Raw genomic sequence first — 22,799 nt, 5'->3', positions numbered from 1 at the left:
TGACCTCTACCTCTGAAACCAATAATACATTATATGTTACTTAATGGAATTTAAATAAAAATAAATTTAAAAAAGCAATAATGAAAATTTGGTAAAAAAAAAAAAAAAAAGCCAGAAACCAAGAACTATTTTATCATGGGTGGGTTTTAATAACCATCAACTAATAGATGTCAAACACTCCTACTTTTTTACCTGGAAAAGAAAGTAGAAATATTTTTTAAAATAATAATAATAAAGGCCTGTTAAAGGCCACCTGACACCTACCTAACCCCACATTCCTATGATCTCTCTCCTTTGAGCAAGTTCAAACACTCCTGACACTGCTAGTCTGACTCTTAAATTTCAATTAAACCTCTCTTTTAACAGCAATGGCCTAGTTAGGGCGTCAACTTCTCTCAGCTGCAATGGATGAACGCTCACTGCCTCTGGCCCTAGCTCTTCCCTAAGCCACAAGGCGGTCAAGAGCCCTGACGTACAGTTTCACTGCTTCTCACCTCTCCAAGGACAACCCGTATCATAGCCAGGCAGGTCGCCAAAACAAAGCACTGCATCTTCTCCCCACATCCTCAGGCCTGTTCGAATGCAAACGCGTCTTTCCCGTCTGCAGTGCGCATGTGCACCTTGTTCCACCAGCCAACTCTTCTATTCCTCAACATTCTACCCTGTAGTCAGCGGACTCCAACGCTTCCCTTGTTTCTCCCGAGGAAAATGGAGCGTTTTCTGCCAGGTTCCAAGGGGAGCATCCGAACACTAACAGTACGCCTGATGCTAAAATAAGACTCAACTGTCCTCATCTTCAATTAGTGAACATTTTTCAGTTTCTCTCACCATCTGTCCAACCTCCAGATTCTACTACTTTTTCAACTTTTATTCACTCCTTTGTCCCCTAAACCTCAAGCAATTGTTTCATCAATTTTCCAGAATTATTTAACATAACACTATTTATTTATTTATTTATTTTTAAAGATTTTATTTATTTATTTATTTGACAGAGAGACAGCTAGCGAGAGAGGGAACACAAGCAGGGGGAGTGGGAGAGGAAGAAGCAGGCTCCCAGCAGAGGAGCCTGATGTGGGACTCGATCCCAGAACACTGGGATCACGCCCTGAGCCGAAGGCAGACGCTTAACGACTGTGCCACCCAGGTGCCCCATAACACTATTTAAATCATATTGTTCTCATCTATGCTACTTGGAATTTATATTTCTTCTACACGAAAGATGTCTCTACAAGGACCATTTTTTAGGCATACCCCAAAGGTTGGATCTCTCACTGAAGTTTTACTTAGATACAGCCCAAAGCAACTCATGTAACATCACTAATGCTTTAAGAATGTAATTATAGTTTATTAAATGAAGCAGCACATGAAGGCAGATGTGTGTAATAAATGCCATCTGGAGACCAGAGATCTAGCCCAAACTTGGCTACTAATTAGCTGTAGGATCTTAAGCATTTCACTTAATTTCTCTAGACCTCAATTTTTTGCATCCAAGAAAGAACTGGACTAGAGGAAATACATATAAATTACTTGTTTACATGTTCATTTTTCCTCCTTTCTCCGTTAGAGTATAAGCTTCCTGAATCCCTCACTCCTGCTACAGTACCAAGCACACAAAGCTGCTCAATTCATATAACCCCAAACAAGATACTTTTGGAGAGAATGTGAAACTGTGAGCCTAAACTTCACGTAAAAAAATACGTGAGCCAGAAACACCGAAAAGAATAAAAATGGTACAAATCAGGAAACAGATATATCAATGAAACAAAATCAAGAGTCCAGATATAGACTTAAGTACACATACAAGTTTCACATAAGTGAAGGGGAAAAGAATTAAATAACTCCAAATAGAACAATGGCGTAATGAGGCAGGAGGAGGGAGTCTGGGAGGGCAGAAGATACGTAGGTATCTATGTCTGTAATAGGTGGGGGGAGGGGCTTTTTCAGCATGACCGTATACTAGAAGCCACAAATAAGTTTAATAAATTTAACTACATATAATTCTAAAATACAAATTAAAAAATAAGGTAAGATTTTACTGCTAGTTAGAGAAGAATTTAAAGGTCAAAATGCGAAGATGCTCAACCTTAGTAATAATTAATGAAATCCTTTTCTATCAGTTCAGCAAAGTTTAAAAAAACAATTAATATTCCCATACAGTGAGACACCACCTCACACCCATTGAGATACTATGAAAAAACAAACAAACAAACAAACAGAAAATAACAATTCTGACGAGGATGTGGAGATACTAAAGCCCGTGCACTGTTGGTGGGAGTGTAAATGGTAACAGCTTTGTTGGAGAACAGAATGGCGATACCTCAGAAAAATTAAAAAACAGAATTACCAAATCCAGCAATTCCACTTCTGTGTATATATCCAAAAGAAATGAAAGCAGGTCCTCAAAGAGGTATTTGCACACCTGTATTCACAGCAGCAGCATTCACAGTAGCCAAAATGTAGAAATAACTCAAGTGCCCACCAACAGATAAACGGAGACAAATGTGGTTGATCCATTCATACAGTGGAATAGTATCCAGTTATAAAAATGAAGGAAACTGTGACACAGGCTACAATGAGGACAACTCAACTTGAGGACATTATGCTGAGTGAAATAAGGCAGTCACCAAAATAGTATAATTCCACTTATATGAAGTGCCCAAAGTGGTCAAATTCCTTGAGTCAGAAAGTAGAGTGGTGGCTGCCAGGTGCCAGGGGGAGGGGAAAATATAGACTTGGGTTTTTTGTGTTTTTTTTTTTTTTAAGATTTTATTTATTTATTTGACAGAGAGAGAGAGACAGCCAGCGAGAGAGGGAACACAAGCAGGGCGAGTGGGAGAGGAAGAAGCAGGCTCCCAGCGGAAGAGCCCGATGTGGGGCTCGATCCCAGAACACCAGGATCACGCCCTGAGCCGAAGGCAGATGCTTAACGACTGAGCCACCCAGGCGCCCCAGACTTGGGTTTTTAATGAGTACGGAGTTCCAGTTTTGCAAGATGAAAAGAGCTGTAGAGGGACGCCTGGGTGACTCAGTCGGTTAAGGGTCTGCTCTCGGCTCAGATCATGATCCCAGGGGCCTGGAATCAAGTTCTGCATTGGGCTCCTTGCTCAGCAGAGAGCCTGCTTCTCCCTCTGCCTTCTGCTCCCCCTGCTTGTGAGGTCATTCCCTCTCTCTCTCTGACAAATAAATAAACAAAATCTTTTAAAAAAAAGTTCTAGAGGTTGGGTGCACAACAATATGAATGTATGTAATACCACTATACACTTAAAAATGGTTAAGATGGAAATATAAATCAACATATTTCATTTGCTTGTTATAATTTCACAATAAAATTTACTTGGAATTAAAGAAATGGTTAAGATGGTAAATTTTACACTATATTTTACTATAATTAAAAATAATTATTAAAAAAATTTTAAGAAAGGGGCGCCTGGGTGTCTCAGTTGGTTAAGCATCTGCCTTCAGCTCGGATCATGATCCCAGGGTCCTGGGATCCGGCCCCACGTCGGGCTCTCTGCTCAGAGGGAGCCTGCTTCTCCCTCTCCCTACAGCTCCCCCTGCTTGTGCTCTCTGTCAAATAAAAAAATAAATCCTAAAAAAAAAAAAAAAAAAAAAAAAAGAGAGAGAAGAAAAAATTAATATAACCAATGATGGGGACATTTTGGAAAAGAGGCACGCTCCTTTAACTCTTCAGATGACACATGGAAAAATCTGTCAGTGTAAAATGTACATACCATTTGACCCAGCAACCCCACTTTAATGATGTTCACAGCAACACTGTTCAGAAACGCTTAACTATGAAACACCCATATTATATGACCATTAAAAAAAATAAGTGTATAAGGACTAACGGACATCCAGAATATTAACATAATACTGGTTAATGTGAGAGATGTACAGAATTTTTATCTTGTGCATATGTACTATTTTTTTAGTTTAAAAGAAAATAAATTATACACTTTAAATTTAGAGTGGCCAAAATTCAAAATACTGATAACACCAAATACTTACAAGGACACAGAGCAACAGGAACTCTCATTCATTGCTGGTAGGAATGCAAAATGGCACAGCCACTTCAGAAGACAGTCTTGCTCTCTTCTCAAATAAATAAATGAAATTTAAAAGGAGGGGGGACACCTGAGTGGCTCAGTCAGTTGATCATCTGCCTTCAACTCAGGTCATTATCCCAGGGTCCCTCTCCCTCTGCTCCTCCCCATTGCTCGTGCTCTCTCTCACTGTCTCTCTAGGAGAGGAGAGAGAGGACAGAAGAGAGAGGAGAGAGGAGAGAGGAGGAGAGGAGGAGAGGAGGAGAGGAGGAGAGGAGGAGAGGAGGAGAGGAGGAGAGGAGGAGAGGAAAGGAGAGGAAAGAGGCAGTCTTGCAATTCCTTACAAAATTAAATGTATTCTTTATATATAATCCAGCGATCCTGCTCCTTGGTATTTACCCAAAAGAGCTGAAAACTTACATCCGCACTAAAACCCACATATACATGTTTACAACAGCTTTATTCATAATTGCCAAAATTTGGAAGCAACCAAGACACCCTTCAGTAGGTGAATGGGTAAACACACTGTAGTCCATCCAGATGATGGTATGCTGTTCAGCACCAAAAAGAAAATGAGCCATCAAGCCATGAAAAGGACATGAAGGAAACTCAAATGTATATTATTATTAGGTCAAAAAAGCCAATCTGAAAAGGCTACATACTATATCATTCCAGCTATATAATAGTTCTGGAAAAGACAAAATTATGGAGACAGTAAAAAGATCAGTAGTTGCCAAAAGTTACGGGGTTGGGAGGGACGCATAGGCAGACCACAGAGAATTTTTAGAGCAGGGAAACTATTCAGTATGAAATTATAATAGTGAATACGTGTCACTATACATTTGTCAAAACCTCCAGAATGTGCAACACAAGAGTGAACCCTAATGTAAACTATGAACCTTGCGTAACAATGATGCATCAATATATAGGTTGACTGATAACTTCACCACTCTGGTAGGGGATGTCCACAGTGGGGGAAGCTGTGCATGTGTGGGGGCAGAAGTATATGGGAAATCTCTATACTCTCCACTCAATTTGGCTGTGAACCTAAAACTGCTCTAGAAATTAAATCTATTTTTAAAAATGAAAAGAAAAAAGAAATAATGTATTTGCCCCTTGGCCTAGGAACTCTATTTCTAGGGATTTATCATCCCCTACAGCTTTTTAAAAGTTTAAAACCCAAGAAACAGACTCTTAACTATAGAGAACAAACTGATGGTTACCAGGGTGAAATAGGTGATGGAGATTAAGGAGTGCACTTGTGATGATGAGCACCGGGTGATTAAAATAAAAACTTAAAAAAAATAAGTAACTTTAAAAAAGAAAGAAGAACTGAAAGACTTCAAATATCCAGTATGGAATGAATAAGTCACAGGAATAAAAGGGACATATATATAAAGAATATATATAGTCAGTGGTACTGTAATAGCTTGTATGGTGACAGATGGGAGCTACACTTGCTGTGAGCACAGCATAATGTACAGACTTCTTGAATCACTATGTGGTACACCTGAAAATAACATAACATTGTGTGTCAACTATACTTCAATTTTGTAAAAAAAGACTAAATTATGGGACACCATTACTTGTTATTTAAAAACTAGGTAATTGTAAATGTATTGAGGCAGAACAGAGTCCCAGATATATTAAGAACAAACTGCTGAAAAGCTCATACTTAGGGATAAAAAATTTATATATTAAAATGTATAAAAATATTAGGAGGGGCGCTCAGTCAGTTAAGCATCTGCCTTCAGCTCAGGTCATGATCCCAGGATCCTGGGGTGGAGCCCCAACCCCCACCATGGCATCAGGCTCCCTGCTCAGTGGGTAGCCTGCTTCTCCCTCTCACTCTGCCCCTCCCCCCACTCATGTTCTCTCTCCTTCGCTTTGCTCTCTCCTCTCTCAAATAAGTTAATTTTAAAAAATATAAGGAAAAATACATATATTATACACAGTGACCATGAGAGGATGGTAATTGTCTACATTATACATTCTGTACTGTGTGAAATTTCTACAACAGCATTTATTTTAATAACCACAAAATAATTTTGTGAACTTGCAGTAACCCTAAGAGGCAGAGAGCTCTAAACAGCTACTTGAGAAGAAAGAAACCAACACAAGAAAAAGCAGACCTACAGACACCCTTACGTGAGGGATACCTGCCAGCAATCTACACATGCTCCAAACGTCCTACTTCTACGCAGAGTCAGTATCAATGCTGGACAACCAAGACTTACACACTCTTTGAAAATAAAGAAGAACGGCAAGAAAAAAAGGCTTCTTTTTTGACCATATACCGTGGGGAAGGGAGTTGAGGGGGAAATGACAGGTATGCAAATGGAAAAAATTGTGTACCCCATCCACATTCAAACTACAATCACATTTTAAGGCCTAACTATGAGTAGACTACTAGCCAAGAACTGTATGACTCCCAAAGCTCCACAAATGGAAGCCTACTAAGAGGACCCAAACTCACATCAGGATACCACATTATGTTTACATCCTCACCCTTGAGCAGTTAGGCAAGTTCCTGATAACTCACATTCCATTCCTAGAGCTCTATCTTAAGAAAAGGCTAAAAACACAACAAAAACAACAAACAAAAGAGGACAAAGCTCTAGAATTCAGTTTTTCACTATAGCTTTCTTTTACAATAGCCAACAAGCCAGAAACAACATAAATTTTCAATAGAAGAAGGTTAATAAATACATGGATCTATCCATATGATGAACATGGTTATTTAACAATGTGGGAAATGCTTAGGTGAATATTCAGGAAAACAATACACAGACATATATACACCCACATCATCTCATATAAATATGCACACAAGAGGAAAAAAAAGAGGACTGGGGAAAATCCCAAAATGTTTACAACAGTTATCTCTGGGTAATGGAATAATGTGGGAGCCATTCCTTCTTTATAATTTCCTGTATTTTCTCAACTCTCAACAATATAGAAATAAGAAATGTTACTTGCATATTGGTTTTAAAAGTCTCAAGTTTTGGGGCGCCTGGGTGGCACAGCAGTTAAGCATCTGCCTTCGGCTCAGGGCGTGATCCTGGCGTTATGGGATCGAGCCTCACATCAGGCTCTTCCGCTATGAGCCTGCTTCTTCCTCTCCCACTCCCCCTGCTTGTGTTCCCTCTCTCACTGGCTGTCTCTATCTCTGTCAAATAAATAAGTAAAATCTTAAAATAAATAAATAAATAAATAAATAAATAAATAAATAAATAAATAAATAAATAAAAGTCTCAAGTTTTAAAGGCTTACATTAAAACTGCCAATTTATTTTAGGCAATACCATTGTTTAATAATCAATTAACTTTTCATATTCTACTCTTTTCTTCTAGGTCTAGGAAAAATAAGAATATCAAAATTAAGTTCTGACTCCACAGATGTCAACAGGTAATAAAACCACAAAGGGCACTGATCGACCATGAGACCATGAACCACAGGAACAGAAGGATCAGGGCAGAAATACAGAACACTGAGAGTTAATCAGTTCTCCCAGAGAGAGGCACTCAGAGCATGAGCCAGGGTGAAATCAGCAAACCTGGACACTGCTACTGGTTTCACCACTTATTATCAGTGTCAGTTTCACAAACCTCTTTGAATTGTGGAATGCCATCTGTAAAATGGGGACAAAAATTTCCTCTTGGGTTACTGTGAAGAGCGAATGCATTTTAGTGCAGTGCCTGGCATAAAGATTCAACAAATGCTCATGATTCTGGATATTCGGTTCTGGGTACCATCATCTCCTATGGGCACTGTGACCAACTGGAACATACCAGGAGTGTAAGAGAGAGACCCAAAAATCAAACCATCTGAAAACTGAACATCTCAAAGACTCGTCAGAAAGCAGACCTATTTAGCAGAGTTCAGGAAAATAAAGCTTTAAAAATTACAGGGAGGCACTCTGTCAGCTTTCTCTTAAAAAGAACATGTTCAAAAAAGGAATAGATTTCTTTTGTAAGTTAATGCAAGTACTCAAAGGGGAAATAAACACACAGGAAATACTTAAAAGGTCTTTCCCAGCACAGTAAAGACATCAGAAATGCCAATACACTTCCTTTTGCTATTCTGTTCTTCATTATAAACTCATTAGGCAGCAGCCTGATAGAGGCAAAATTAAGATACTCTTAAAATCAAATTAGACTGAGATTATTCTATTACTGCTAAATTCAGCATTATTAAGAGTAGCTGAATTTCCCCTGTTCCATGGAAGGGATTGTACAAAAAAAGAATCCTTCCTGGTCAAAATTAAACTTGTTTCTTTAGCATATGAGCTCTTTGTACTGTAAATATGCTAACGTGGATACTGAATACACAAGAGGAGAATATTTAATATGTATCCTCTCTCAGACTTATTTGGCAGTGGACACCTGTCAACACCTATTTTAATATTAGAAAACACACTTTGGGAAATCCTGACCAAAGTCTAAAAATCTGAGCCTTTACTCACCATTGAACAGTTTCCTGATAACATTTACCACTGGTGGCTTTCCAAGCCCTACTCTTATTTCACAGCATTGATTCTAAACCTATTTTTGTCAAAGACTCCTTCGAAAATCCAGAAAAACAAACATACACCAAAAAAACTTTGCATGTGATTTCTAAGTTCACAAATCCCCATAAATTCCATCCATGAACCTCACTGAAAAATTCTCCAAAGGGGGATTTAGTTTTTCTTTTCTAAGTTATGAAGAAAATTAAAATGTTGAAAATGCCAAACTTATGGTAATATATCTGATACAAAATTAATTTTGCTGGTATCATTTGAGCAGAGGGGACAGAAAAGCTGAAAAAGCAAACTCTGAATATACAATTAATATTACTAACAGCTATATGACCCTTACCCCCCCAAAAAATAAGATTCAAAGTAGCTCAGAGTATTCACCCTAATACAATTTTAAACTCGTAAAACAAAGAATCAGTTCAACAGTTCTCCTTCCAGCGGGTGAAGTCTGACAGTATAAATAAAGCCTGTTTCTAATAACATACATTTTGCCCTTTGTAAACCTTCAATTAGAAATTTATAAATCTGGGGGTGCCTGGGTGGCTCAGTCGTTAAGTGACTGCCTTCGGCTCAGGTCATGATCCTGGAGTCCTGGGATCTAGCTCTGCATTGGGCTCCCAGCTCAGCGGGGAGTCTGCTTCTCCCTCTGACCCTCTCCCCTCTCATGCTCTTTCTCTCAAATAAATAAAGAAAATCTTTAAAAAAGAAGAAGAAATTTTTTAATCTGTAAATTCCCAGCTGAGGGAGGCTTTACACTGCAGTATAATTTTCTTTCCACTCTAAGCTTTCCCTCCTAGTTACTCCAGTATTAGCTTGTACAGCATTTTGAAAAAAAGTAGATTATGAAACCACTGGTTAAGAATCTTTAAGTTGTTATGACAGACCACCGTAAAGAAATACACACTTTCAAAATCTTCGAATTATTTATTTTAGAAATGTAAGAAAAACATAACGTGTATGGAGACTTTTAGCTACAAAAGTGACTTTAAAACTTTGCATTAAATAAAGGGAAAATAAAAGTCCTTTAAGACTTACGTTTTGCTTCTGATAGATTCTGATTAGGTGACCAGACCAGCATGCCAAGATTGTCTCGTTCTTGACTGCGTCTTGCTAGTTTGGCTTGGGAGAAATAAAAAAGAAAATTCTTATTATAATTTAACAGACATAATAGGCAATGATTAACAGCACCATTCTGGTCTTTTAATCCTTAGAACATGGTGACATCACCCACCCTTTACTGAAATCTGCCCCAATGGAACCTGCACACTTACCATCATAGGGTGAGGGTGGCCCTGGAGTATGCCAAAATGTATCTACTTCTAAGCCCTTTACTATCAACAAACAGGTTTATTATTCTCCTTTGTTAGGTGAGGAAACAGGTCATTTAGTAGAAGGAGGCCGAGTCAGGACTGAACTCAGGCAGAATGGCTACAGTGCCCAGGGGTTTAAGCACTATATACTAGGACACTCTGCTTTCAGACATGGGACATCCAAAAGGGAAGCCTTAAAGATCCTTTTAAAATATGTATACTTCATGTGTGCTTTGAATACCCTTACCCTTCTGTTCCAGAATAACTTTTTAGGGACCTGACAGCAGGAATCCAAAGATTCTTTTAACAACTTTATTCAAGAATAACCATTAAAAATACTTAATCTGAAAGCAAACTTATTTTTAAAAGATTTTATTTATTTATTTATTAGAGAGACAGAGCACAAGCAGGAGGAGCAGCAGAGGGAGAGGGAGAAGCAGGCTCCCCGCTGGGCAGAGAGCCCGACGTGGGCTCGATCCCAGAACCTTTGGGATCATGCCATGAGCTGAGGGCAGATGCTTAATTGACTGAGCCACCCAGGCCCCCTGAAAGCAAACTTTTTTTTTTTTAAGATTTTATTTATTTATTTGACAGAGAGGCAGCGAGAGAGGGAACACAAGCAGGGGGAGTGGGAGAGGAAGAAGCAGGCTCCCAGCGGAGGAGCCTGATGTGGGGCTCGATCCCAGAATGCTGGGATCATGACCTGAGCCGAAGGCAGACGCTTAACAACTGAGCCACCCCAGCGCCCCTGAAAGCAAGCTTCTTAAATGCATTCAAATTCTTAAAAATCTATGATACAAAATAGTGGGCCAAAGGTTTACAAGTGGCAGGTGTTGAGCTGACATCAAAAAACACAGTATTATTAAGATAACATTCTTTCCAAATTGCTCTACAAATTTCATGCAATCCCAGTCTAAAATCCCAGCATGTTTTTTGGTAGGAACTGAAAAACATTCTAAAAATCATACAGGAGCACAAAGTACCTAAATAGCCAAAACAACTTTGAAAAGGAACAAAACTGGAAGATCCACCTGAATCAAACTAGTTAGAAAGATTCAATAATCAAGACAGCATTGTACTGGCATACAGGGAAATAACGTAACAGAGTCCCAAAACAGAACCACACATACAGGATCAACTGATTATCCACAAAGGTAAAAAGGCAAAATTCAATGGAGAAAGAGAATCTTTTCAACAAATGATGCTGGATACTCATATTTAAAAAAATTGGATACTCATATTTAAATGGATACTCATATTTTAAAAACTAAACATGGGTCCATACCTTACATAAACAAATATACAAAAATTAACTCAAAAACTGATGATAGAACTAAATATAAAACCAGAAGTTATAAAACTGCTAGAGGAAAACATGAAAAAACCTTTTTGGGGCACCTGGGTGGCTCAGTTGGTAAAGCGCCCAACTCTTAATTTCCACTCAGGTCATCATCTTGGGGTTGTGAGATCAAGCCCTGTGTGGGGCTCCTCGCTCAAGGGGGGATCTGAGATTCTCGCTCTCCTCTACCACTACCCCTGCTTAGATACATGTGCTCTCTAATATAAATAAATAAATCTTAAAAAAAAAAAAAAGACCTTTTTGAACTTAGGCTGAAAAAGACCTTAGATAAAACACCAAAAGCACAATCCATAAAAGAAAAAAATCCATAAATTGGACTTGATCCAAAGTAAGAACTTCCGCTCTTCAAATGGCCCTTTTAAGGAAACAAAAAGCCAAGCCAAAGACTGGGAAATTACAAATCATGTATCTAACAAAGCCTTGTAACGAGAATCTATAAAGAACCCTCAAAACTCAACATTAAGAAATAATCATATTGTTTAAAAAAAAGGGCAAAATATTTGAATAAACATGCCTCCAAAGAAGGCATAACGAGCATATGGAATAGAAAGTTATGCTAATTAGTCACTAGAGAAAGGTAAATTAAAGCCATTCTAGATTTCAAAACAAACCTATTAAGAAGACAAACAATATCAAGGTTTGGCAATAATGTGGAGGAACTAGAACTCTAGTGCACTGCTGGCTGGAATGTAAAATGGGACCATCGCTTTGGGGGGAAAGTTTGGCAATTTCCTAAAATTATGGTATACCACTCAATGGAATAATTTTTCCTAGCAACTTTTCCTTTTTTTAAAAAAACTGTTTAAACATACAAATGAATCTCAAAGTAATTATGCTGAGTGAAAGAGTTACAAATAAAGGCGGGAGGTTAGAAAGAATTCTGTAGTGCTGGACAGGATTTGATGGTAACAGTACAAACTCATAGATTTCAATGTCCACTAAGAGGATCTTGCTGCAATCCAGCAATAATGAGCGCATCTAGCTCCCGGATCTTTTTTTTTTTTTTTTTAAGATTTTATTTATTTATTTGACAGAGAGAGAGAGACAGCCAGCGAGAGAGGGAACACAAGCAGGGGGAGTGGGAGAGGAAGAAGCAGGCTCCCAGCAAAGGAGCCTGATGTGGGGCTCTCCTGGGATCACGCCCTGAGCCGAAGGCAGATGCTTAACGACTGAGCCACCCAGGCGCCCCACTGGATCTTGATTCTAAATACCATTCTCCTATAAGGTCTCCTCAGAGAAATGGTTGATTCCAGGACTAGGACAGGAAATGGACAAGAAGACCCTAGAATATCTTGTTATGCCAGAAGGTAAGAAAGTGTTCAAGGAATGATGGGATCTGGATCTGTCTCCCCCCTGGCCAAATATAGAACAACATATGCAAAAACTTAAATGACAGCAATAAAATAACAAGCTGTGAGTCCATATTGATATAATACAAAAGGACAGATAGATTGAGTAAAAGTGGAAGCTAGAACAGTCAGGTCAAAGTTGGAAGTTGCATACCACTCTATGTTAAGTCTTAGTGTATAAAGGAACAGTATTTAAGACAATGTGGAATTGGCAAAAAACAGATACACAGATCAATGGAACAGGAGGCAGTTCAGAAATAGACTCATATAGGGGCGCCTGGGTGGCTCAGTCGTTAAGCGTCTACCTTCGGCTCAGGGCGTGATCCCGGCGTTCTGGGATCGAGCCCCACATCAGGCTCCACCGCTGGGAGCCTGCTTCTTCCTCTCCCACTCCCCCTGCTTGTGTTCCCTCTCTCGCTGGCTGTCTCTCTCTCTCTGTCAAATAAATAAATAAAATCTTAAAAAAAAAAGAAAGAAAGAAAGAGACTCATATAAATATGGTCAACTGATTTGTGATGGAGTACAAAAGCAATTCAATGGAGAAAGGATTCAATTCAATACCGTTTCAACAAAGGGGATTTTCACAATTGGATCTCCAAATGCAAAAAAAAGAAAAAAAGAAAAAAAGTGAACCTTGACCTATACCTCACACCTTATAAAAATTTTAATCAAAATGGATCTCATAGATAAAAGTAAAACCTAACAGTAATTTTTTTTTTTAAATGAGAAAATCTTCATGAACTTGGCTTAGGAAAAAAGTTCTTAGATATGACACCCTAAGTACGATCTATAAAAGTTTAAAAATGGGGCACCTGGGTGGCTCAGCTGGGTAATCACCTGCCTTCAGCTCAGGTCATGATCCCAGGGTCCTGGGATCAAGGCCCAGATTGCAGGGAGTCTGCTTGTCCCTCTCCCTCTGCCCCTGCCCACTGCTCCCACCACCCGCTCAAGAACTCTCTCTCTCTCTAAAAAAAATAAATCTTTTTAAAAAAGTTTTCAAATGGTAAACTGAGCTTAATCAAAATCTTGAAACTTATACTCTGCAAAAGAAACTGTAAGAGACCCTTGTAGACTGTGAGAAAACATCTGCATGTCACATATCTGACAAAGGACTTGTATCCACAATGTAGAATGTATACAAGAACTTCAAAAATGTAATGAGAAAATAACCCAATTTTTAAAAAATGGGCAAAAGATTTGAACAACTACTTCACCAGAGAAAAATATATATGGCATGTAAGCACATGAAAAAATGCTCAAGATCATTAGCCATTAGGGAAATGCAAATTAAAGCCATAATGAGAAATCAACACATTACTACTAGAATGCCTAAAATAAAAGGGGCAACCTGGGTGGCTCAGTCAGTTAAGCATCTGATTCTTGATTTCGGCTCAGGTCACGATCTCAGGGTCGTGAGATCCAGCCCCATATTGGGCTCCATGCTGGGCATGGAGCCTGCTTAAGATTCTCTCTCTCTCTCTCTGTACCTCCCATGCCCCCCCCCCCAGCACGCTCTCTCTCTCTTCCTGAAAAAGAAAAAAAAAAGGACAATACCAAGCACTGGCAAGAATGAGGAGTATCTGAAACTCTCATTCGGTGCTAATATAAATGCAAAATAAAATGATAAAGTCACCCAGGAAAAGTTTTACAGTTTTTATAAAGATATGATATTTAACAAACGACTGACCCAATAATCACACTCTTAGATATATACCCTACAGAACTGACATGTTCTCAACAAAACTTGCACACAATATTTGTAGCAGCTTTATTCACAACTGCTGAAAACTGGGGGGAAAAACCCAAATGCCCTTCAAGGAGTAAATGGGTAAACTGTGGAGCATCCATATGCTGGAATACTACACAGCAATAAAAATAAACTACTGATAGACGGCCCAATGCATCATAAGGAAAGAAGCAAGTCTCCGAAGGTGACATATTATATGATTCCATTTATATGACATTCTGAGAAAGGTGAAACTATAATGATAGGAAAAAGATCAATGTTCCAGGGGTTAGAAGTAGGAGGAAGGCGAAGAACTATACAAGGTAATTCTTTGAAGAGATGAAACTGTTCTGTATCCCAACTGTGGTGGTGGCTATATGGAACTATGCTTATTTTAACACTCACAAATATGTATACCAAAAACTAGTCCATTTTGCTGTGTGTAAATTGAAGAACACCAAAATGATGAAAACAAAGAAATGTCATTAATTTCTGGATTGATACTGATATCTTCTGAGGGTGCTAACTCTGAAGCTGCTCTTTGCTTAAAATCGATTTCCAAGTTTTAAAAACCTTAAAAAATAAACCCAGACCTGAAGGAAGTAGAAGGACCACAAGGAAATTGAAATTACCAACTTCCATGAAGGGGGAGAAGAAAGAGAATTCACTAGTGAGAATGTACCTTAGCACAACTACTTCAGAAAGCTGGCAGCATATGATAAAGTTGAAGGATGGATACCCTACAAACCAACAATCCATTTCTAGATATAAAATACATACGATAGCAATGTTTTTCAAATACAGGTTAGACCTATGAAGTTAATTTACTGGGCCCTAATCAGCATTTTTTAAAAAATTAAGAACAGAAAGCATCAGCATATTGTATGTATATAAGTTATTGGTGAAGATCACACACACACACACACACACACACACACACACACACACACACCCTACTGGTTTGGTTCTCTGGAGAACCTTGACTGATAAAATTGTTACCAGAGGCTTGTTTATGGTTCTAAAATAAAGGAAAAATTTAAAGGTCTATCAATAAGAATTGGCTAAACCATAGTATATACAGTCAAAGGAATACAGAATATAAAATTCATCAGATGTACAGATATCAACAATTTTGATTCCAAAAAGTTATAGGAAATATATAATACTATAATATAAATATTAAAAATACAAAAATGATGCTACATGTTATTAGAGGTACATACATTTGGGTTTTTTTTAAGATTTTATTTATTTATTTGACACACACATAGAGAGAGAGAGAGCACAAGCAGGGGAGTGGCAGAGGGAGAGGGAAGAAGCAGGCTCACCAATGAGCAAGTAGCCCAACAGGGGGCTCAATCCCAGGACCTCTGGGATCATGACCTGAGCCTAAGGCAGCCGCTTAACCATATGAGCCATCCAGGTACCCCAGGGGTACATACATTTAAAGTATAAAATCTGCATAATAAAAATATTAAAAAATCAGGTTAACAGCCGCTCTAAGAAAGGATGATATTGCTTTGGCTGTTACCTGCAATGCTTCACTGCTTTCCACAAATCTGGGTGGTAGGTAGGCAAATATTTTCAGGTAGATTCTATGTTATAAAATTTTGAAACTTTTTTTTTTTTTAAGATTTTATTTATTTATTTGACAGAGAGAGAGCGAGAGAGGGAACACAAGCAGGGGAGTGGGAGAGGAAGAAGCAGGCTCATAGCAGAGGAGTCTGACGTGGGGCTCGATCCCATAACGCCGGGATCACGCCCTGAGCCGAAGGCAGATGCTTTAACCGCTGTGCCACCCAGGCGCCCCTACTCTTACTATTTTATAGTGTATGGTGAGACATATTACTACAGACCTAGAGCCTAAAAACAGGTGGGCAACAATCAACTTTAAAAACCTGTAACAATAAACCAAGACTATCCCCCTTTTTCCTCTCCTCAGCTTAGCAGAAGGGGTGGGGGTCGGGGGAGGGAGTCAACTTTCCTGGAGGATTAAGCACTCAGACTGCCACCATAGGATCAACCAAGACGTTCTCAAATTCAAAGATGACAAAAACTAGAAAAAAAAAATGCTATTTAGTGTGAGAGTTTGCAGATATTGTAATTAACAAATACAGAATTATAAACACATATGAAATATTTAATTAAAGAAAGAGAAGTTGGAATGAATAAGCAATAAAACAGCACCAAAAATTACCAGAAAGATTTGAAAAAGAACATGCTAGTACTTAAAAAAAAGAAAAATCGTCCAAAGAAAAACCAATAAATAAATAAAATAGCAGGGTAGATGCAGATGAAAAGCTGCAAAATCTAAAATATTATTCATAATACAACACAGAGATAAGAAGATAAATATGAAAGTCAGGTTAAGAGTTGTGGAGGATGGAAAAAGATTAACCTATGTGTATCAAGGTCCCAGAAAAAGAATATAGATTTGAGGAGGCAGTATTTGAAGCAATAAAACCTGATAATTTTATAGATATGATGAAAGAAATGAACCCATAGACAAAGCAAGTGTGTCCACTGAGCAAGATGAATAAAAAGAAAATCGTACCTAGGTCCCATTATGGTGAAATTGAGGTATTCCACAGACAAAATGTGCAATCTTAAAATTGTATGAGACAATGTCTTATAAAGTTGGGCTTAAAACCACCTAATTAGCTAGCATTTCAATTCCTATATATGTACTCAAGAGAAATATTTATCCACAAAAAGAATAATAATAGAAGCCTTATTCATAACAGCCAAAAACTAGAAACAATCCAAGTGTCCGTCAACAGATTAAGAATGGAATAGACGTACAACCATACAAAGGAATCTACACAGACATAAAGGAACAAATTGCTGATACAAGCAACCACACGGATTAATCTCAAAAACAAAAGAACACAAAGAGCAAAAAACCCCAGATAGTAAAGAATATATGCTACATAATGTATTAATATGAAGTCCATGAACAGTAAGTAAAACCCATTATGTGGTGACAGAAATGAGAGAGTGGTTGGTAGAGGAGGGGTAGTAACTGGAAAGGGGTACGAAGGAGCTATATGGGGTGATGGAAATGTTCTTCAACTTGTCTGAGGTGTTAGATACACATAGATAGATACAATTTTTAAATCTCGCTTAACACTAAAGATCTATGCATTTTATTGTGTGTCAATTATACCTAAAAAAAAAAAAAAAAGACCTTTCATAAAGGTTGGTATAAATCCTAAAAGCCTGAGAGAAAAAAATCACCTATAAATAAAACGACAGGCAGTAAATTCCCAAAAGCACCAGAAGCCAGATATAGCAGAATATCTTGAAAGTGCTAAGGGGAAATATTAAGAATGTATCCTGCAAAATTCTCAGAAATATGGGCAAACTACAACAACAACTTTGGGAGATTTTTACCTACACTAAAGAATTTGCTCAGAAAAAAAAAAGAAATGGGAAGTAAACAAGATTTTGTAAACACTGCCTATAAAAAATAAAAATCATGTCCAATTTAAGGGGTTTTAAAAAGACCAGCGCTAAAATTCTAGAGATTAACAACATGTAACTCAGGGGTAGTGAATCATAACTGAACCATTCTAAAGATGAAAGATTAACTTTACAAAGGTACTGGGGGGGGGGGGGCGCCCGGGTGGCTCAGTCAGTTCAGTGCTGGAAGCTTGATTCTGGCTCAGGTCATGATCTCAGGGTCATGGGATCAAGCCCTGCATCAGACTCTGTGCTCAGCAGGGAGTCCGCTTGGGATTCTCGCTGCCCCTGCCCCGCCCCTCTCCCTGCGCGCACGCTCTCTCTCAAATAAATAAATCTTTTTTTTTTTTTAAGATTTTATTTATTTGTCAAAGAGAGAGAGCACAAGCAGGGGGAGCAGCAGGCAGAGCAGGCAGAGGGAGAAGCAGGCTCCCCCCTGAGCAAGGAACCCCCTGCGGGACTTGATCCCAGGACCCTGGGATCACGACCTGAGCCCAAGGCAGCCGCTTAATCGACTGAGCCACCCAGGCGTCCCTCAAATAAATAGGTCTTAAAAAAAAAAAAAAAAAAAAGATTAACTTAACATGTTAAATTAAGTCTGTACAGTAAAACTTCAAGAACAGTTATTAAAAGTTAGTATATATAAATTTCTAAATCAGTAGAAGGCAGAAAAATGAGAGACTCCTTAACAAAATAAAACTAGGAGTGGGACAAAAGAAAATAAATGACATGACAATTGTCATTTTATATGCCCTTAATAAAGCAGCACCAAAATAAACATGGCAAAAATGGATGGAAAAATGGGAAGTTGACAAATACATGACCATACTGGGAGATTAATATATCTGTTGACAGTCCAAACAAAAAAGATAGACAAGACCTAAACACAGTGAACAATTTTTATTTACTGGACATACTCTGAAGGTTGCATCTAACAAAGTATAAACATTCTTCTCAAGCAAATTTACAAAATATTTACAAAACTGACCATCTACAAAGCCATAAAGCATGTCTAAACACATTTCAAAGAATAGGTAGCATAGACATTATACTGTGTAGAAACCAATGCAATTAAAAGCCAATAATAAGATAAACCAAAAAGATAAACCAAAAACCTTCATATATTCAGAAATGATAAAATACTCTTACATAATCTGTTAAGGAAGAAATCTTGACAAAAAAAATTAAAATCACTTAAAACTGAACAACAGAACAGTACAAACTTACAAGAACCAATGGAAGAGGTAATTTAGCAAAAAATTTATAGCTTTAAATGCTTGTGATAAGTTATAGAGGCTAAAAATGACTTTGCTAAGCATCCAAGTTAAAAACATGGAAAGAACAATAAGATAAAAAGTCAGCAAAGAGCAGAAATTAATGAAACAAAAAACAAAGATACAAAGATAGGATTAACAAAATCAAAGTTGGTCTCTAGAAAAAGCTAATAAAATAGACTAATCTCTGCGGAATTTGAGAAGGTACAAATAATTTTAATCAAAAAAGTAGATATAAGGCCAAATACATTAGAAATTAAGGAAAAAGACATTACAAACAACACTGCCCAAACTTGAGAATTAAAGCAAAAGGACTGTTTCTGTGCTACTTTATATAGGCGTTATCTTCCTTTATCTTGTAGTAGCTGTAGGACTAGAAGCAACTGTTAACAAGGCACTGCTCAAAGGGTGCCTGGTCTCCCTCTGCCTGCCGATCCCCCTGCTTGTGCTTGCTTGGGTGCTCTCTCTCTGACAAATAAATAAATAAAATCTTCAATCAATCAAATTTAAAAATAAAAATTGGTAAATTCTTGGGGAGCCTGAGTAGCTCAGTTGGTTAAGCATCTGACTCTTGATTTCTGCTCAGGTCATGATCTCAGGGTCATGAAATCAAGCGCTGAGCTGGGGTCTGCACTCAGCGCCGGAGTCTGCTTGTCCCTCTCCCTGTGCTCCCCCTACCCCTGGCTTGTGTACTGTTTCTATGTCTTAAAATAAATAAAATATTTTTTTAAAAAACTGGTAGATTCATGGGCATCTGGATGGCTCAGTTGGCTAAGCGTCTGCTTTCAACTCAGGTAATGATCTCAGGGTCCTAGGACTGAGCCCCATGTCAGGCTCCCTGCTCAGTGGGGAGTCTGCTTCTCCCTCTCCTTCTGCCCCTCCCCTGCTTGTGCTCTCTCTCAAATAAATAAAATCTTTTTCATAATAAATAAACAAACCAACCAACTGGCCATCCACACTTTTGCTATATCCTGCAAAGCTATGTATCCGTAAATTTAACCTGTGTGTTAAATTTAGGTTACGAATCAAAGATGATTTTGTGACTCCAAATTTTTGGCTTCTTATTTTGGGCATTCAGAGGAAATGTCAATTAATCTGAATGACATTACTAGTACAGTCTTATTACTACTGTTACAACTAACATATGTCCTTACTATGTAGCAGGTGCTATGCACTTTTACCTATGTTAGCTCATTTAATCTTCCTAACAACCCTCTGAAGCAGGTACTATCACTACCCCATTTTACAGACTGGAAAATTAAGGCATAGAGAGAGGAGTAACCTGCTCAAGATCTCACCCATGAGCAGCAGGTTCCAGAACCCATTACGTTAACTGTTATATACAAGGCCTACATTTTAGAGACACCATAATTATCACAAGTATAAAGAGATCAAAAGCTAGAGTATAAAGTACATTTTTCCACCTCACAATATTATCCCATTAATTACCTTAACATTTAAGAATTCGCAAATGACAACAGTTTGTCCTCTATAAATCAAAGAAGTCAGAAACAATTTTGGTATCTAAATAATTCTATCTTCCTACAATCAAATTATACACATCTTTGGTTCTCCTCCAGGCTCTTCTTTTTTAAATGTTAAAAGTTTAAGTTGGAGTAAATAAGTGCATAATTTTTTTATCACGAGCTCTCTGGAATTAAAGTCTACAGTAAATACAGAAATATTATAAAGCCCTTAAAAACTCAAATTTCAGGGTACCTGGGTGGCTCAGCTGGTTAAGCGTCTGCCTTCAGCTCAGGCCATGATCCCAGGGTCCTGGGATTGCGGCCAGCATGGAGCCCCGCACAGGGCTCCCTGCTCAGCGGGGAGCCTGCTTCTCCCTCTCCTGATTCCATTGCTTGTGTGCACACACATGTGCATGCACTCTCTCTTCCCCCGCCCCCATCAAATAAATTAATAAAATCTTTACAAAAACAACAACAAAAGGACCTCAAACTTCATCAAGTGCTCCTGAATTGATGAGAAACCTGACAAACCCTATCTCTGCCAGGTGATGAAAGTCAACATCAGTAGTTGGTAGGTAAGTCATGCTGATAGTGTACACCCCTGCAAGTCATCTTGAACCCCTCCTCCCCCACTTCCTGCCAGGCCCCTAACCCCAACCTACTGAACCCCTCAATTATACCTCAACTTTTCTCAAATCACTCTCTCTCCAACCCCATTGCCACTGCCTTAAGTTGAGGTCTTCATCTTTTCTCACCTTGTCTGGAACTCTCCAAGCTATCTTGGACCTATCTTCAAAGTCAGTCTCTCCAACTCTGGCTAGAGCAACCTTTCTGAATCACAATTCCTATCAAATCACTTCTGATGTTTAAAATCCTTCCACAGGGGCGCCTGGGTGGCTCAGTTGTTAAGCGTCTGCCTTCAGCTCAGGGCGTGATCCTGGGATCATATTCTGGGATCGAGCCCCGCATCAGGCTCCCTGCTCTGCTGGGAGCCTGCTTCTTCCACTCCCACTCCCCCTGCCTGTGTTCCCTCTCTCGCTGGCTGTCTCTCTGTCAAATAAATAAAATCTATAAAAAAATACATAAATAAATAAATAAATAAAAATACTTCCACAGAAAGAGATCATAACCCTCCACTCCTTAAGTGTGGAATGCACATAGTATCTTCCTCAAAAGAAGATGTTACAGAGACGGGGTGTGTGATTTACCTCACAGTGGAGATACCTGACCAATACAACCTCAGCCAGGTGATGAAAGCCAACATCCACAGAGACTAAGTCATGTTACTAGTATGTGCCCTTGATATGTGATGAGAATGGCACATTACCTCTGGGGTCTTCCTCGCAATACCTTCAGTCTAACCACTAGAAGAACATCAGACAAATCCCAACTGAAGAACATTTTTTAAAGATTCCTGACTAGTATTCCTAAAAACAGCCAAGGTCATTAAACACAAGGAAAGTCTTTAAGACACTGTCACAGCCGAGAGAGCCTAAGGAGACATTGCAACTAAACGGAATGTGGTGTCCTGGATGGGATCCTGGACCAGGAAAAGGGCATTAGGTAAAAATTAAGGCAATCTGAATAAATTATGATTTTGGATAATAATAATGAATCAATACTGGTTCATTAATTGTAACAAATGTACCATACTAATGTAAGATATTAATAACAGGGGAAACAGGGAGCGGGATACACAGGAATTCTCTTTATAACTTCTGTAAATCTAAAACTATTCTAAAATAAGTTTACTTTGAAAACAAATCCTCCCACAGCTTCCCCATTGTCCTTAGGATAAAACCATAACATTCTAAGGCCCCACACAATCTGGCCCGCCTTTCTAACCTTATGTCCCATTCTCATGACTCATCTACCCACACATGGTAATTCTATTGCTATGCCTTTCTACTCTCCCACATCTTTCCTCTTATATTTCTTTCTCACTGCAATGTCCCTTGCTATCTTTTCCCACCAGCTGACTCTCATTAATCTTTCCAGATAGCCCAAGGATTAGCATCTTTGGAAAGTCTGCGCTAACCACCCCAGGCAAGGTGAGCAGTCCACCCCTCTTCAATACTCCTATAACACTCTCATAGCTCAGAGTCTGATCTTTCATGGTTTGCATAAAGACATATTGCAGGTGCCTGACTGGCTCAATCAGTGGAGCATACGACTCTTGAATTCGCAGTTGTGAGTTCGAACCCCATGCTGGGTGTAGAGATTACTTAAAAGTAAAAAATCTTCAAAGAAAAAAAAAGAGGAAAAACATTGCTGCTGGGCAAAGAAAAGG

At 38.6% G+C, this 22,799-nt stretch overlaps 1 protein-coding gene across 1 annotated transcript in view; it reads right to left on the bottom strand.

Moving 5' to 3' along the window:
- RCOR1 (REST corepressor 1) overlaps nucleotides 1–22,799 on the bottom strand; it is a 121,635-nt gene that overhangs the window by 36,034 nt on the left and 62,802 nt on the right. Inside the window, exon 3 of the mRNA XM_045777205.2 lies at nucleotides 9,598–9,681. Coding sequence (XP_045633161.2) covers nucleotides 9,598–9,681 — 84 coding nt within the window. The remainder of the gene's footprint in view (nucleotides 1–9,597; nucleotides 9,682–22,799) is intronic.

Source organism: Ursus americanus, chromosome 26 (assembly GCF_024610735.1).
Source record: "Ursus americanus isolate L20-20 chromosome 26, mUrsAme1.1.p, whole genome shotgun sequence".
Taxonomy (NCBI): domain Eukaryota; kingdom Metazoa; phylum Chordata; class Mammalia; order Carnivora; family Ursidae; genus Ursus; species Ursus americanus.
The sequence above is the reverse complement of the archived record's forward strand: the minus strand, read 5'-3'. Positions and strand labels throughout refer to the sequence as shown.